This window comes from Bos grunniens, chromosome 5 (assembly GCF_055505025.1).
Source record: "Bos grunniens cultivar Pamir isolate PY7600 chromosome 5, Bosgru_T2T1.0, whole genome shotgun sequence".
Classification (NCBI taxonomy): Eukaryota; Metazoa; Chordata; class Mammalia; order Artiodactyla; family Bovidae; genus Bos; species Bos grunniens.
The window spans coordinates 100,959,527-100,977,299 of record NC_141169.1 but is presented as its reverse complement, the minus strand read 5'-3'; the positions used below and the strand labels follow the sequence as shown (position 1 = coordinate 100,977,299).

Below are 17,773 nucleotides of genomic sequence, written 5' to 3'. Positions count from 1 at the left end.
GCACGCACGCACGCGCTTACTTCAGAAGGAGTGTTTAAAAGTTTCAGATACAAAGAACAAAAGGTTAAAGCATGAGGTTTGTAATGAATATTACAAATAGATACAATGACAGATATGTGGGTGGAGGGGTGGGGTCGGGGGGTCAGGAAACAGCTTCCTTCGGTTTAAAATAACATTTTCTGCCTATACAAATTTGTCTTCATTTTTCTAGCTGACCCTTTCCAATACAATTATGTGCAGACTGACCAGATTTAGCAAATTAAAACCTAGAATTTCCACTTAAATTTGAATTTCAGGTCAACAATATATCAGTTCAGTTCAGTCGCTCAGTCGTGTCCAACTCTTTGCAACCCCATGAATTGCAGCACCCCAGGCCTCCCTGTCCATCACCAACTCCTGGAGTTCACTGAGACTCACGTCCATCAAGTCAGTGATGCTATCCAGCCATTTCATCCTCTGTCGTCCCCTTCTCCTCCTGCCCCCAATCCCTCCCAGCATCAGAGTCTTTTCCAATGAGTCAACTCTTCGCATGAGGTGGCCAAAGTACTGGAGTTTCAGCTTTAGCATCATTCCTTCCAAAGAAATCCCAGGGTTGATCTCCTTCAGAATGGACTGGTTGGATCTCCTTGCAGTCCAAGGGACTCTCAAGAGTCTTCTCCAACACCACAATTCAAAAGCATCAATTCTTCAGCACTCAGCCTTCTTCACAGTCCAACTCTCACATCCATACATGACCACTGGAAAAACCATAGCCTTGACTAGACGAACCTTTGTTGGCAAAGTAATGTCTCTGCTTTTGAATATGCTATCTAGGTTGGTCATAACTTTCTTTCCAAGGAGTAAACGTTTTTTAATTTCATGGCTGCAGTCACCATCTGCAGTGATTTGGGAGCCCAGAAAAATAAAGTCTGACACTGTTTCCACTGTTTCCCCGTCTATTTCCCATGAAGTGATGGGACCGGATGCCATGATCTTTGTTTTCTGAATGTTGAGCTTTAAGCCAACTTTTTCACTCTCCTCTTTCACTCTTTCATCAACAGGCTTTTTAGTTATCAACAATACATATTACAAATAAATAAAAATATTGCATAAGGCATACTTACTTGAAAAACATATTATTTTTAATCTAAATTTACAATTTAACTGAATAAGATATTCAGGTATCTTATTCAGTTAATTCAAAATACAAGATGTATTTTACCTGACAACTCTACTTAGATCACAACATTTTTTAAATCTTTTAAATTATTAGGTGTTCCAGGGGTTGGCTGGAGGTTTTTCCTCGATTCTCTGTTTACATTTCTCTGTGAACCTTAGGTTGTGATGCAGCCCAGGGACTGAGAACAGGAAAGGAGCAGGGAACAAAGAGAAGACAGATTGCTGTCCCTTTCAAGGTGGAAAGAAACTAGAGAAAGCGGAAGTAGAAAAAGAGGACATGAAGTGCTGAGAAGCAGATGTGGAGAACTTAGTGCAGGCAGTTTATTTTGAAAGTGAGAGCAACAGTGAAGGAACAAGAGAATTGAAACAGGAGACCTGTCAAGCAAGTCACCACTGTGGATATCTGGGGGTTCATTTAGCAGAGAAATTCTAGCAGCCATGGTTAACACCATCAGGCTGTTCACTTCTCTGTCATTTTCAGCTGTAATGAGCTTCTCTTGAGCCTGAGAAGGAGAGCTTGATGTTTTGCCTTCAGTGGCAATAAGGCTCTTGTTCCCTAGGGGAGAAATTTCAGGCTTTGTGTCTTTTCAACAGTGACTGTTCATCTCCTCAGACCTGAAACATAAGGGAAATTTGCTGATATGTTGCGACCTGCTTTCAGACTTAAAGAATCCGGTGCAGTTTGTAAAGTACCTCCAGGTATCTGTGATTTACCTCTGTGTCCCCAGTTCTCAGGGTGTCTGTGCTCTCAAGCAAAACCACAGTCTGCCTTTAGCAACTTGTTAAACATTTTGGCTGAATTCTTTATAACAGCTTCTATGAATTGAGTCTTTTCCCCCGGTGAGCAAGATTGCATGCCCTATCTTTCTTTGAAGGTACCTGTCTTTTTCAGATTTCAGCTTAGCTGACTGCACTATAACCTCAGAGCTCTGATAGGTTTAAGCAAAGTTATGAATTGGTAATGATGCAGCTCTATGTAGTTGTAAAAGCAGGAGTGATCAACTTCCCACCCTGCCCTCAGAGTGTCACTGTTTCTTCCCTTCCGGGGGCTTTGTTCCAGGGACCCAGCCTTGCAGCCCTTACAGGTTGACGTGTTTGCTCAGTGCAGTGGGATAAATTTCTGCCACTTGCCGTCAAGCTTTCCATCAAGACCTGAAGGAATTAATGGATACTGATGGTATAACTGACTCGATGGACATGAGTCTGAGTGAACTCCGGGAGTTGGTGATGGACAGGGAGGCCTGGTGTGCTGCAATTCATGGGGTCGTGTAGAGTCGGACACGACTGAGCAACTGAACTGAACTGAACTGATGCTTCAGGGTAGGTCCTGTAACTCTCCAAAGTAACGGGCTGCAGTGCTTAAGACAACCATTTGATTCATTGCATCACAGTTGAGGTGACAGGTTTTGACACATCCTGAAGTTACAGACATGAGGATGGGGTCTGGTGGTTTCTGTGGTTAAATGCTTAGGCAGCAGAATGTGGGAGAAGTAAGGCTTTCCCATGTAATAGTGCTGTGACCAAACCACGTAGAACCCAGCCCTTGAACACACTAGCAAGGAAGTGCTAAGTTCCTAGTCAGGCACATAAAACCCACTTGCAGCATCAGAATCTCCTTCCTGGAATCTGACATGCAGACCTGCCTGATCACTGTGCATAACTCCATATTGTGAAAAAGGAGAGGAGAGCTAAGCAACTGCCATGCTTTCTGTATGTGTGATACTGTTCCTTAATAAATGTTCTGTTGGGAATGCATTGTTTGACCATTAGCTTTTAAATATGTATGTGCTTGGTAGGTATTGTGTAATCAAAGAAGGGAGATCTCCCTGTTCCTACCACAAAACTGTGGCTTGTATCACATAAAACCTCCTACCAAAAAATTATTATCCAAGTTGAACAGAATTTGTAAAACAACTGAAAAGGCAAACTCAAGGGACTTTTTATATTCTACATGCTTTACATGTAGAATATAAGGGATTTATATCCTACATGCCTGCTAGAAAACAAACAAATAAAAACTTCTCTTTCTAGAAAAATATCACTCATAATCTTTACTGTTTTTATATACATGTGCATGTGCTAAGTCGCTTCAGTTGTGTCTGACTCTTTGCTACCCTGTGGACTGTAACTTGCCAGGCTCCTCTGTCCATGGGATTCTGGAGTGGGTTGTTATGCCCTCCTCCAGGGGGTCTTCTCAACCCAGGGATCGAACCCAGGTCTCTTGCATACATGGTTGGCATTTAATGAAAAATTGTGAAGCATCCTAAAAAAAAATAGACTAAATGACAAAACATTAATTGACAAGTCAAGTAATAAAAACTGACCTATAGATACTGATGATATCAGATAGGAAATTTAAAATAAAAATGATCAGTGTGTTCAAGTAGAGAGAAAAGTGTAAAGAATTTCCACAGCATAGAAATAATTCAGGGGTCAAATGAAAACTCCAGAACCTAAATGAGTTAGAAATGACATTAAAAATAATTTAATTAAGGATTCAGTTCAGTTCAGTTCAGTTGCTCAGGCATGTCTGACTCTTTGCGACCCCATGAATCGCAGCACGCCAGGCCTCCCTGTCCATCACCAACTCCTAGAGTTTACCCAAACTCATGTCCATCGAGTCGGTGATGCCATCCAGCCATCTCATCCTCTGTCATCCCCTTTTCCTCCTGCTCCCAATCCCTCCCAGCATCAGAGTCTTTTCCAATGAGTCCTCTTCACATGAGGTGGCCAAAGTATTGGAGTTTCAGCTTCAGCATCAGTCCTTCCAATGAACGCCCAGGACTGATCTCCTTTAGGAGGGACTGGTTGGATCTCTTTGCAGTCCAAGGGACTCTCAAGAGTCCTGTCCAACACCACAGTTCAAAAGTTCTTCGACACTCAGCTTTCTTCACAGTCCAACTCTCACATCCATACATGACCACTGGAAAAATGAGGGCAAAAGGGAATTCAAGAGATAAAAGTGTTTAGCCACTGGCATAAAAATTCCATTTTTAATGATTGTACTTGTTTTTCTCTTTGGAACCTCTTTGTGGGTCTCTTTTTTGAAACTGAATATGTCACTATGACTGTTGTCTCTGTATTCTGGAATGAAGTTACCCTTCTCCAGAAAAGAGTCACAAGTTACTTCTCTCAGGATCCAAGACTTTATGAATTTTGACCCCTTAATCCCTGAATAAAGGTTGAAATTTCTTGAAAACACAGATGATCACAACCGGGGCTGCAAGATTTTCAAAGGGCTTGTTTCCTTTTGGTTCAATCTTACAGTGAAGGTAGAATTACTTGAGTCCCTATCTCATAGTATTTAGAAAAGCCAGAGGAACCAGAGATCATGGATTTAGAAAAGGGAGAGGAACCAGAGATCAAATTGCCAACATCTGTTGGATCATCGAAAAAGCAAGAGAATTCCAGAAAAGCATCTACTTCTGCTTTATTGATTATGCCAAAGTCTTTGACTGTGTAGATAACAACAAACTATGGACAATTCTTCAAGAGATGGGAATACCAGACCACCTTACCTGCCTCCTGGGAAATCTGTGTGCAGGTCAAGAAGAAACAATTAGAACTGGACAGGAAACAACAGACTGGTTCCAAATTGGGAAAGGAGTATGTCAAGGCTGTATATTGTCACCCTGCTTATTTAACTTATATGCAGAGTACATCATGAGAAATGCCAGGCTGGATGAAGCACAAGTTGGAATCAAAGATTGCTGGGAGAAATATCAATAACCTCAGACATGCAGATGACACCACCCTTATGGCAGAAAGTGAAGAGCAACTTAAGAGGCTCTTGATGAAAGTGAAAGAGGAGAGTGAAAAAGCTGGCTTAAAGCTCAACATTCAAAAAATGAAGATCATGGCATCTGGTCCCATCACTTCATGGCAATTAGATGGGGAAACAATGCAAACAGTGACAAACTTCATTTTCTTGGGCTCCAAAATCACTTCAGATGGTTACTACAGCCCTGAAATTAAACACTTGCTCCTTGGAAGAAAAGCTATGACCAACCTAGATAGCATATTAAAAAGCAGAAACATTACTTTGCCAACAAAGGTCAGTCTAGTCAGAGCTATGGTTTTTCCAGTAGTCATGTATGGATGTGAAAGTTGGACCATTAAAGAAAGCCGAGCACTGAAGAATTGATGCTTTTGAACTGTGGTGTTGGAGAAGATGCTTGAGAGTCCCTTGGACTGCAAGGACATCAAACCAGTCAATTCTAAAGGAAATCAGTCCTGAATGTTCATTGGAAGAACTGATGCTGAAGCTGAAACTCCAATACTTTGGTCCCCGGATGAGAAGAGCTGACTCACTGGAAAAGACCCTGATGTTGGGAAATACTGCAGGCAGAAGGAGAAGGGATGACAGAGGATGAGACGGCTGGATGGCATCACCGACTAGAGATGGACATGAGTTTGAGCAAGCTCCAGGAGTTGGTGATGGACAGGAAAGCCTGATGCTGCAGCCCATGGGGTCACAAAGAGAGAGACATGACTGAGCAACTGAACTGAACTGAGCTCATAGTATGGAGATGACTTTGTTCTAACTTTCATTTCTCCAAGACCCAGTGTAGTGTTAGTCTCTCAGTCATGTCTGACTCTCTGCAACCCCATGGACTGTAGCCCACTAGGCTCCTCTGTCGATGGGATTCTCCAGGCAAGAAAACTGGAGTGAGTTGCCATTTCCTCCTCCAGGGGATCTTCCCAACCCAGGAATTCAACCTGGGTCTCCCAGGTTGCAGGCAGACTCTTTACCGACTGAACCATCAAGGAAGACCTCCAGCACCCAAGATCTGTCTAAATAAAAGTTAAAATTTGCGTGAAAATGCAAGCATCTTCTCAGGAAAAAAAAAAAAGCATAATGATTAAATTAGTTCTCTGAGCTCCTGTTTTCTCCTGTTTTGGCCTGATTACTTCTTAGCTTTAATCAATGACTAAGGATATTTTCATCTAGGGCGTCTCTTGTACCTCAGTTGATAAAGATTCTGCCTGTAATGCAGGAGATCCTGTTTTGATCCCTGGATTGGGACGATCCTCTTGAGAAGGAAATAGCAACCCACTCCAGTATTCTTGCCTGGGAATCCCATGGACAGAGGAGCCTGTCAGGCTATAGTCCATGGGGTCACAAGAGTCGAACACAACTTAGTGACTAAACCACCACCACCAAGGATATGTTAACATAAAAGAGAGGATTAGTGGTAGATTACATATTCCTTAAGTATCAGCTCTGTTGTCTTGAGAATGCTTCACAGATTTCCTGTTGATAAATATATGAAATAATCTGGAGGAAAAGAATTATATTATCATAAAATGGAGCACACCTCAGATGTTTGTTTTAATTTATTGTTTGAACTTTGAAAGCTATCAGAAATTATTTTTACATGATTCTCACAAGTGCAAATTTCAGAGATTATGATTCACCTAAACATCAGCCTCCCACCTACAGGATTCAGTTTTCATTTACCAGAGTGTATTAACTCTGAGTAATCACATGAAGTACAAACTTTGCTCCTATGTAAACAACAGATACTCAATCTTGTCACTTTAAAATTTTTTTTTTCTCCAGGGTTGGTCACTGAGAATCTCTTATTCAGTTCAGATATAGATAGTAATGAGTACCGTTCCTTTTTCTCCTTGTTTCCATGTTGTTGAGATACTGTCAGCAAAATAATATAGTTTTTAGAGCACTTCTACTCAGATAATGCTCTAAGTCATGCTAATTCTCTTAGGGGCTTGAGTGAACTTGTGAAAATTTTCTGTTTATCATTAAATGCAGCATCATTAATCCAGTCAAGGGGTCAAGGAATTATCTTGTCTTTTAAGACCTTTTATGTTTGATAGACATGTGGGCAGACTATTGATAATACAATCATAATGCAATCAAAAACTCTCTAGCTGAGTTTTAGAAATCTGACATAAAGCATCTAGCTGAAAATACTCAAATATCCTGTCAGAAGGAGTGAATAACATGTTTATAGCATGACAGGAACTTTTACCACATTGTACAAATAATAATCTAAATACAGTTATGAAAGAAATCACTCACTGTGGGAATATTGACTCTACCATCATTTTAGAGAGTCTCAATATGCAGTCAGAGGAACTTAGTGAAGAAAGTATATTAACAGAAGTAGTTGTGTGAACAAAATGACACTGAAACTGTCTAAACGAAGTGATGCCAGCAAAAAAAAAAAAAAAAAAGACACAAAAAAACAAACAAAAAAAAACTTCACAATTAAAGAAACTGTTGAAAATATTTCATGTCTTTGAGCACAGAAAGGATAAAACAATAAAAGCTTATCCCAACTTAGAAAGGAGTGTAACAATTCCTTCAGTATAGACATAATAAGGTGTATTGAAAGAAGTTGTAGCCCTGTTTATACTACTCTTTATAAACAAAATAAACCACTTTAATTCTCAAAGTTTCTAATATTTCAAATTAAATTTGGACCAGATAATATCAATTTTATTAAAAAAAAAACCTTTTCCTGTATAATTATAATCAACTGAAGATGAGTTTTTAATGTTTTTACAAAAAGTTTTAAAGGTCACAAACCAATCAAATTTACCACATTTGTTTCTGAGATTGTTTTTGCATAGTTTCAGCTTACACAGTCATTTCTATATCCTAAACTCTTGTAAGTGCTTGAATTTACATAAGGTTGAGAATTTGGTACATCTACTTTGTTTTCACAGGTACAATAACTACTAGACTCATTAGATTTTCCAATTGTTAAATTTCCATTGAACACTGCATGCTTCACTGTTTTGGCACTTGAAATACTTATGGAGGTAACAAACCTGGAAGAAAAAGATAAATAAAAATGCGTCCTGTTCTTTATCTTGAAAAACAATTACCTCGTAAAGATAAACTCTTACTTCCAAAACTTGCTCATCTCTTGTTAAATCATTTTAGTTAAGAGAGAAGACAGTGACAATAGCTCTGCTGATTCTTTCTACTATTGTTAGAATTCTCTAGTGCCCTCAGCTTTCTTGGACTCAAAACTACCTCTGGTCTATCTATTACCACTTTTTATTTTTTATTATCATCTGCTGTTAGAATTTTTTAAATTATTTTTTATTGAAGTACAATTGTTCCACAGGGCTTCCCCAGTGGCACTAGTGATAAAGAACCCCCTTGACAACATAGAAGACATAAGAGACGTAGGTTTGATTCCTGGGTTGGAAAGATCCCTGGAGAAGGGAATGGCAACCCACTCCAGTATTCTTGCCTGGAGAATCCCATGGACTAAGGAGTCTGGTGGGCTACAGTCCATAGGATCATAGAGTCAGATACAACTGAAGCAACTTAGCATAGCATAATTGCTTTACAATGATGTGTTAATTTCTACTGTATTTGGATATTGGCATTGATTATTCAATCCCTTATACTATGTATAAAATAGATAATTAATGAGAACCTACTATATAGCACTGGGAACTCTACTCAGTGCTTGGTGAAGAACTAAATGGGAAGAGAATCCAAAAAAAAGAGGGAATATATGTGTCTGTTACCAATTTTACCCAAGAGGTCATTGAGTAACCTTGGCTTTCCCAGGACACTATTGATTTATGCCTGGTACAATTGGTATAATTACTTGGTATAATTATCAATAGTGCCTCATTTCACTCTCAAAATCATATGGTAAATAAATGAATCATATGACCAATAAATCATATAGTCATCTGGATTATAGTTCACTTAAAATATTGTTATAATCTTCCTTTAGTAAAGTATATAAGCCCATATTATTTACTTTAACAATGTAAAGTACTAGAAACAAAGCAGAATTTCTTGGCTCCAAGGAGATAATTTATTTTTTATTGCACTGGATAATGTCCTTAACCCTGATTTGACTTTGTCCTTATACCTTGTCTCCATTCCTTAATGTCCTAGGAAAGCATGAAGCAGTCATGTAAAATAAAGGCAGGGAAGTATAGCAACACTTCTGAATTTCTTCCCCCAGTGCTTTCAATTCCAAGGAATTTCTGTATAGAATAGATTTTTTTTTTTTTTTGCAAAAAAAGAATTGCCTAAGTTATAGAGAAAAGCTTCCAGGATATCTTTCTTGCCCTTCATACATCTTTGACCATGTAAGAGGGTGACTGTCAGAGAAACATCAACAAAATTAACACACCAGGTATCCCTTTATTATTGACAAAAAAAAAAAAAAAAGGAAGAAACAGGTTAACTCACAAGTCAAAATGGAGATATCTGAAACATTCCTTTCTGTTTGATTTGTGTTGTTGGAAACAGAATTCAGAAGCGTCTGGAAGATATATAATGGACGACATCTAAGGAACAGCTATAAATAAAGGAAACATCAGTTAGTTTGAATGGCTTGGAGCTAATTCAAGTGCAACAAAAACAAGTTCATGTCATCAAAATTCCATTCAACGTTCATATTACTGCTCCCTTGTTCATTGTCCCCTTACCCTCAGTGGGATTTGAAGACCTTCTCTATTCTTCTCAAGTGTTCTATTTAACACCATTACTACACTCTTAACAGTTAGCAGGTGATAGGTGAAAACAAGTCATCAGGTAACCCATCATGTAGACATCTGCAGAGGTTCTAATTTTCTGTATTCACCATGGAATAGGATCACATTCATTCAACCTTTCCCATGAGACCTCCCAATTCTTTTCCAATTTACCTGTCTTTATGTACTCTTTTTTTTCTCTCTCTCTTTTTTAAGTTATGAAAGTATGATAACACATTCACATGAGACTTGGAAAACATAGAACAAAGTTATATATAGTTCCACTGCATGTGTGCATGTACGTGCACTCGATTGTGTTAGACCCTTTACAAGCTCATGGACTGCAACTTGCCAGGCTCCTCTGTCCGTGGGATTTCCCAGACAAGAATACTGGAGTGGGTTATCATTTCCTCCTTCAGGGAATCTTCCCCACCCAAGGAGAGAACCCATGTCTCTTGCACCTGCTGCATTGGCAGGCAGATTCTTTACCAATTGAGCTACCAGGGAAGCCCTTAGTTCCACTATATATTACAATTACTACTTTAAAAAAATGTAAATTACCATATGTAAAATAGATAACCAGTGTAACTTTGATGCATGAAGCAGGGCACCCAAAGCCAGTGCTCTGGGCCAACCCAGAGGGATAGGGTGGGGAGGGAGGAGGGAGCGGGATTCAGGATAGGGGAGACACATGTATACCTGTGGCTGATTCACACTGATGTTTGGCAAAAAAATCAAAATACTGTTAAGTAATTATTCTCCAATTAAATTAATTAAAAAAAGAAGCCTGAAAATTTTTAGAAATTAAAAAAAATACAATTATTTTTTAAGTAGACAAATTAAGATTTTCAGTTAGAGTTTCAATATCAAACTCTCAAAAATTAATAGAATGAATATACAGAAAAGTAGAAGGATATAGTAGACCTGAAAAGTACCATGAACCAATTCAACATAATTAAGATTTATACAATTTTCACTCAACAGTAGTCTATCCTACTCTTTTAATTTTTCCCTCCTCACTGGGCCCTATGCCGAGATGAGTCATAGTATCTTTAAAACTTTTCCTGGCATCATGAATCTTCTCTTGAGATATAAAAGGTATTTTATCTTGCATTAACTTCCAAGATTCTTAAGAGGAAATCTGGAGTTTAAGATTTGTTTTCATGCTTCTTCTTCATTCAGATTTCAAGTGGTCTCTAACTATCCTCTTTGAGGTCTGACACATACTACAACATGGATGAGCCTTGAGGACACTATGGTGAGTGAAATGAACAGTCACAGAAAAACAAATATTATATGATTCAATTAAATGTAAAGTTAAATGTAAAATTCATTTATTGACTATTACCCTAGTCAAATTCACAGAAATAAAGAGTGGAATCAGGCTTGCCAGGAGGCAGAGGAAGGAGAAATTGAGGAGTTGTTTAGTGAGTATGGTGTTTCAGTTTTGCAACATGAAAAGAGTTGCAGAGATTGATGGCACAGCATTGGGAATGTACTGTACACTTAAAATTGGCTAAGCCAGGAGATTTAATGTTATTTATTGTTCTTTAGTTGCTAAGTTGTGTCCAATTCTGTGTGGCTCCATGGACTGCAGCCCTCCAGGCTCCTCTGTCCATGGGAAGTCCCAGGCAAGAATACTGGAGTGGGTTACCATTTCTTCTCCAAATGTTATGCATATTTTACCACAATTTAAAACAATTTTTTTAATTGGATGAGAGGAGTGTAACCAAGGTTGTGAAGGTCTCTGGAAGCCCCAAACTTTGAAACTTCCTTCTTTAAGGAAAAACCAGCTCAGAAGAATGATCTCTGAAAAGAAGTAAGTAGCAGTCAGATAAGGTAATTTCCGAAAAGACCTCACAACCACTCAGTAAGGAAGCCATTAATGGCACACATCTGTTCTTCTTTTCTTCCAGTTTGAAAGCTATGTTTTTCATTTTTTATAAATGCAACATCATAATTGCAGTTAGATAATCATTTGCATAATTTTTGATTTATTATTTCAATCCACCTTAGTTTAAAAGCTTTATTACGTGTATCACTCATATTACCAGCATTCAGTCCACATTGCAGACCTTAGTAAACACTTAAGAAGTACTTGTGTGAAATGTTATCAATATTTCACCCAAATTACTTATTACATGAAAAATACCCTTGTCAGAGTCATCTGTAAATTGTCAACCAATTATTTTTAGACACACTTCAGTCTTTGGAGATAAGCAGACTAGGTTTTGAGCTTACTTTCTGCTTCTTATTGCTCATGTGACCTTAAGAAATTTATTTATCCTCTATGAATTTCAGTTTTTGAATCTTAAATTTAGGAATAATGTATAGAGCCTGTTTGGAGGTTAAGTAAAACATCAGCTAGAAGGCATGATGCCATGGGAACTAACAAAGAAAGAGTTTCAAGAATAATGCAGTTAACAGTGAAAAACCTCAAAAAATTTAAATAATGCATTAAGGGTAGTGACAAAAACTATTTACTATATGCCTATATTAAGCCACATACTGGAAACCTGAGTTGGGTTAATCAGGTTCAAAAGATACAAAATAATCCAGGTAGTAAAACCAGAAAGGACAAAGGTCACTGAGACATTTAACCACATTCAGGTTAATGCTGAGGACAAAATCTTTTGGATTGGAGCTTGCTGTGTGTTATAAGAAAATGAACAGGTATATTGTTCTGGATAGTAGGGGTTGGGGCATTCTACAGTTGGGAATTTGGTATTTTTGCTACAGTCAAATATTAAGAAAAACAACAACAGCAAAATAAGCATGAGCATAACTTGATCTGATTTTCCTGTATTTTAACTTAAGTAAGATCAAGTAGAGTTGTAATATGTGAGGATAAGATAGATAATTAAGTGGCTTATAGTCCAGAGGATGACTTTTTATCAGTGGACAATTCTAAGGGGGAAGAGAATCCTGTAATTTAATCTGCAGGAGTGATTATTTAAAATATACCTCACAATTGGAAATACATAATTGCCCTCTCCTTCCTGACTCTATAAAAAACAAAAAAACAGAAATCACGGGGAACAAGAAATAACAAAGAAATAGACTTCCATAGCTTACCATATGAACCAGCAACTCTAATCACTGTAGATCCTTGCTTTCTGAAACTGTGATATAGGAATTTTTCAATGATATAGAAATTTTCCACTCAGATGGAGAGAGCAAAAGTGAAGGGCATGAAAGCCATTTATCAGGAATGGCCAAGAATTAATGTTCTTACCCAAATTCTCCGTGCCTGTACTTTAAAAATACCAAGAAATAGCTGCAGACATACCACAAATCATACCACAAACCTTGGTTCTATTCCTATTTTCCCCATCATCCATATTCATCAGGGAGGAGTGATTCTTCTCACAGTCGCTGTCGCACGTATTACAAATTATTTTGGTAGAAAAGTTATAGAAGTTACTTCCATACTGTATCCATATCTCTGAACATAAGTGAAGCGCTGGGTCTGAATAAGGACAGTCTATAAAGATATGATACATACACACACATGCATGACAGGTATGCACAGATATAGTATAAATTAGCATATACATCAGAATTTCTAAATATTTGCATTATACATTCAAATGATTAACAGGAGTTATATTTTGAAAGAGATGATTGCTTAAAATATGAGAGAAGGAAAAGAGCACAGCCTGAGATGAAATAGATTTGGATCTGGAGCAATCTGAAGATTGAAGAAAAATCATGGCTATAAAGGGAAAAAATAATGAAGGGAATATTCAAAGCACTCAGAGAAAACTTCAGAATGTTTTGTTTGCTGCAAAAAAAAAAAAAGCAAGACCTTAGTCTGTATCTATTCTGATATTTACCACCTCGGTGTTTTCAGTGATATTTCTATAAGACTCTTCTCTAAATGATTCAAATAGATTTCAGGTTGAAATCCAACTTCTTCCCATTATTTATAGGAACCCTCATGGCACTCCAGTGTTATCTCTTAATCCACTTAGTTTCCTGTCATCCATTTATCTTGAAAATCTTAAATTTTTCTTGAGAATGTCTTGCTATCTCATTACTTTTATGGAAACACTCATCTAATCCCTGCATTAAATATTGTACCCCATTCAGTGTGAACTGTTTCCTCCAACTATATGGTTTATTGCACTATGTGTTCATGTTTATGAACACTTATTACACTGAATTATAATTTTTCTGTTTACTTGTCTGCTTCTCCTGTCACACTCAAGATGAGAAATTGTTGTAACTGTTATACCAAAAAAAAATTATATTCTCTAGGTTTCCCAGGTGCTTGACATATGGTGCACAGTGCATCTTTTTGATAAAAGAAGATAAGAAGTTAAGAGAGGGAGGAAGAAAATCAGTGACATTTATACAATTTTCAGGGGAGGAAAGGATATTGTTAATCTCTAAAAATATTGAATGAGCTATCTGGCAAGGCCTTGGTTTCTACTATCATTGTTGACACCATACTTTATATCTAACTTAATCTGAACAGGAAAGTTGCCTGTTCATCACTCCTCCCTGGTCTTCCACCCTTAAAATATATGTATAAATATAGCTGATTCACTTTGTTGTACAGCAGAAACTAAAACATTGTAAAACTACATCAAAAATTTTAAGAAATAAAGTAGAGGGCCAAAAGAAAAAAGTACTCAGAGTTCTCACTTCTAGAGAGATCTAATGGAAAAACTATCTTCTTTATTTTTTAAAATAACAATAGAGGCAATCCACACTAGCCATCACTTCCTTTCTTGAGTATCAACAGAGAAGCAAAAATCCTAGGGTATATAGGAGCACCAGCACATGAAAGGAGAAGGCAATGGCACCCCACTCCAGTACTTTTGCCTGGAGAATCCCATGGATGAGAAGCCTGGTAGGCTGCAGTCCATGGGGTCGCTAGAGTCGGACACGACTGAGTGCCTTCGCTTTCACTTTTCACTTTCACGCATTGGAGAAGGAAATGGCAACCCACTCCAGCGTTCTTACCTGGAGAAACCCAGGGACTGGGGAGGCTGGTGGGCTGCCGTCTATGGGGTCGCACAGAGTCGGACACAACTGAAGCGACTTAGAAGCAGTACATGAAAGAGAATTCTCATGATTAAAGAAAACGAAAAGAAAAAACAGCTTTCCTCCTCAAAATGATTTCAAAAAAACAGACTGATATTTTAAAATGTATCTCTAATCAATTTACAAAGATGTCTCCAAAAGAGTATATACATAAGGTAAGAATAGGATGCTACAAAAACAAACAAACAAACTTAAGAATCATTCAAAAATATGATAGCCAAAAAATAATCAATAGATTAAAAAGTAAAATTTAAGAAATCTTCCAGAATCTAGTGTTAAAATAAACAGAAAATATAAAGGAAAGATGAAAACTTGTAAATCTGAACATCCAAAAGAGAGAAGTCATGGAAAAAACAGAGGAAATGAAATGAAGTAAAAAATAAACTATAAGGAATAGCACATATACTCCCTAAATTTGAAAGCCCTAAACTTTCAGATTGAGAAGACTGCAGCACGCCAGGCTCCCTTATCCTTCACTATCTCCTGGAGTTTGTTCAAATTCTTGTCCACTGAGTTGGTGATTTTATCTAACCAGCTCATCCTCTGCAGCCCTTTCCTCCTTTTGCTTCCAATCTTTCCCAGCAAAAGAATCTTTTCCAATGAGTCAGCTCTTCGCATCAGGTGGACAAAGTATTGGAGCGTCAGCATTAGTTCTTCCAAAACACTCATACACAAGAAAAACCCAAAATGTCAGGACCCCAGCAGCTAAAGTTGGGTCATTTTTATAAAATAAAAATTATATTGGGGACAGACTTATTAACAACATTGTTTCCCAGAGACAATGAAGTAACTCCCTTAATTTTCTCTAAGAAGTGAATTTTTAGCCATGAAATTTATAGCTAGCCAAGTTAAAGACTTATTTCAGACATATGAGAATACAGAATATTTATCTTCCATATACCCAGCTAAACACCATCACAGCTAAACTCCATTAAAATGTTTAAATGTCAGTACTAAAGAAGGAAGAAAGAAGGCCTTTAAGAAAACCTAGTCCAAGGAGACAGAAGGCAATTCATTTGAAAAAAAATAATTAAACATAGAAAGAAACTAAGTACAGATAGATGAAAATGCTTATTTAACAGAAGAATCTATACATGTTTACCATATTTTTATGGTTTTTCTTTAATTTTGTAAATATTTCAGGACTTTGAACACAATGAAAAAGAAGAGAGAAAACTGGAGAACACTATGTTACTGATAACTCTGAAACAGAAAGATCTTTCACTTTTATTTTCCTTCCGCTTTAACTCTTCAAAGTACTTGGAAGTAAAAGTTATTCAACACTTTAGTGTGTATTCTAACATATTAAAATGATGTGCTCACCTGAGACAGTTGTAGGCATATCTGTGGGTAATGTGGTTGTTTCCATATGATCTGTTACATTCAGTTGTACATCATAAACTGTCTTGCTATTAAAAATGAGCTTGTAGTAATCTGTAATTCATATAAGGAGATTAATAACTTTCACATAGAATCTTCCAATAAATTATACTAATAACACAGCAGTTATTTAAAAATTTAATAAAAAGCATGTTTTAAAATGATAGCTACATAAGAGTAGAATATCTTTACATACTTTTAAGATTAACATTTATTTGAAATAATAATGTTTGATGTTACTCAACAGAGTACTAGTTCTTATATAAGGAAATGCCCAAATAAGTTTAAAAATACAAAACGAAAAATGTCTATGTGATGCACAGATTTCAAAATAAAAGACTGTAATTCAATAGTTAGTTTTTAAAAATGCAAACCACACTTTTGAGACCAGGAGTCACCAGAATACATTGGTGAGGCTTCGTGTTGTAACTTTTGAGTTTCTTGGACAGAAATAACCATATTTTATGGATATAGAATTAGTAAATACTAGCCTCAGAATTAAAAAAATAAGAATTTCAGAAAACAGAAATCATGTACCTAAGAATATCAGAAGATTCAAAAAACATAATATATCCATTTTGTGGATTATTAAACAAAACCCATCTTTTCTACAAGACTGATATTAGTTTACTTGCCAGCCCTTAATCCTAACAGAATCTTTAAGTTTTATGAGAATTAAATGAGAAACAATCACGAAGAATGGACACAAAGAAACAGTTATTGCCGTGCTGCTGCTACTGCTAAGTCGCTTCAGTCGTGTCCGACTCTGTGCGACCCCAGAGACGGCAGCCCACCAGGCTCCCCCATCCCTGGGATTCTCCAGGCAAGAACACTGGAGTGGGTTGCCATTTCTTTCTCCAATGCATGAAAGTGAAAAAATACAGTGAAGTCGCTCAGTCGTGTCCGACTCTTAGCGACCCCATGGACTGCAGCCCACCAGGCCTCTCCGTCCATGGGATTTGCCAGGCAAGAGTACTGGAGTGGGGTGCCATTGCCTTCTCCAATTATTGCCGTAATCATCCTCTATTTCCTTAGAATGCCTTTGTACCCACTCTTGTAGGAGGGAATGGAAAGGGAATAAGTGTTTCCCAATGGCATCCAGGCTTGAGAAGAGATACTTCAAAAATGTCATGAAAATGAAGAATTTATTTCTAATAAATGGACTCCTCATGAAAACTCTCAGGGTATAAATTAGTATATTTCTGTTGCATTAATTTTATAACTTTTAGAAACATAGGCTTTACTACTCTCTTCAGCATTGGTTGTACTGAAGGAATCTGATATTAAGATAGCCTAAAAAGAATGACTAGTGTTACATGGGCATACAAAAATGAAACCTGTTTTCCTCTGTTTATCTGGAAGTTTTATACGGATATGTCTTGGGATTTGGATTCATTTGCAATATGCCTAAGAAAAGTAAGGGACAGCCTCAGAAAAGAGTGAACACTTACGCATTAAGCCCAGGGCTCCCAGTCCAGCCAGCACCACCAGGTTCAACGACAGTGAAACAAAAGCAATAGGGTACCATACCTTTGATGGAGCGCTGTGTCCTGTGAGGAGAATGACAAGAAGTCAAGCATTTTATGTTACTTCCTCTTTCCTTAATTCCCTCCAACTCCTGCTCTTCTATACATAGTGGTATCAGACTTCTAAAGTTTAATTTAAAAAATTGCTTGCAAAGTCAATGAGACCTCATTTATATTCG

General features: G+C 37.4%; 1 protein-coding gene across 7 annotated transcripts in view; it reads right to left on the bottom strand.

Annotated features, from left to right (window-relative positions):
• Positions 1-3,616: 3,616 nt before the first annotated feature.
• LOC147372745 (uncharacterized) overlaps positions 3,617-17,773 on the bottom strand; it is a 33,619-nt gene continuing 19,462 nt past the window's right edge. For 4 of the 7 annotated variants that reach the window (XM_086404208.1, XM_086404205.1, XM_086404202.1 and 1 more), the window contains 6 exons: positions 17,520-17,618; positions 16,012-16,122; positions 14,608-14,685; positions 12,945-13,120; positions 9,353-9,461; positions 3,617-4,081 (listed from right to left, as the gene is read on the bottom strand). In XM_086404208.1, coding sequence (XP_086260334.1) covers positions 3,876-4,081; positions 9,353-9,461; positions 12,945-13,120; positions 14,608-14,685; positions 16,012-16,122; positions 17,520-17,523 — 684 coding nt within the window. In that variant the 5' untranslated portion in view covers positions 17,524-17,618 and the 3' untranslated portion in view covers positions 3,617-3,875. Of the gene's footprint in view, positions 4,082-6,482; positions 7,957-9,352; positions 9,462-12,944; positions 13,121-14,607; positions 14,686-16,011; positions 16,123-17,519; positions 17,619-17,773 lie in introns of those variants that run through there. The other 3 variants (XM_086404206.1, XM_086404203.1, XM_086404207.1) reach the window with 3 other exon arrangements.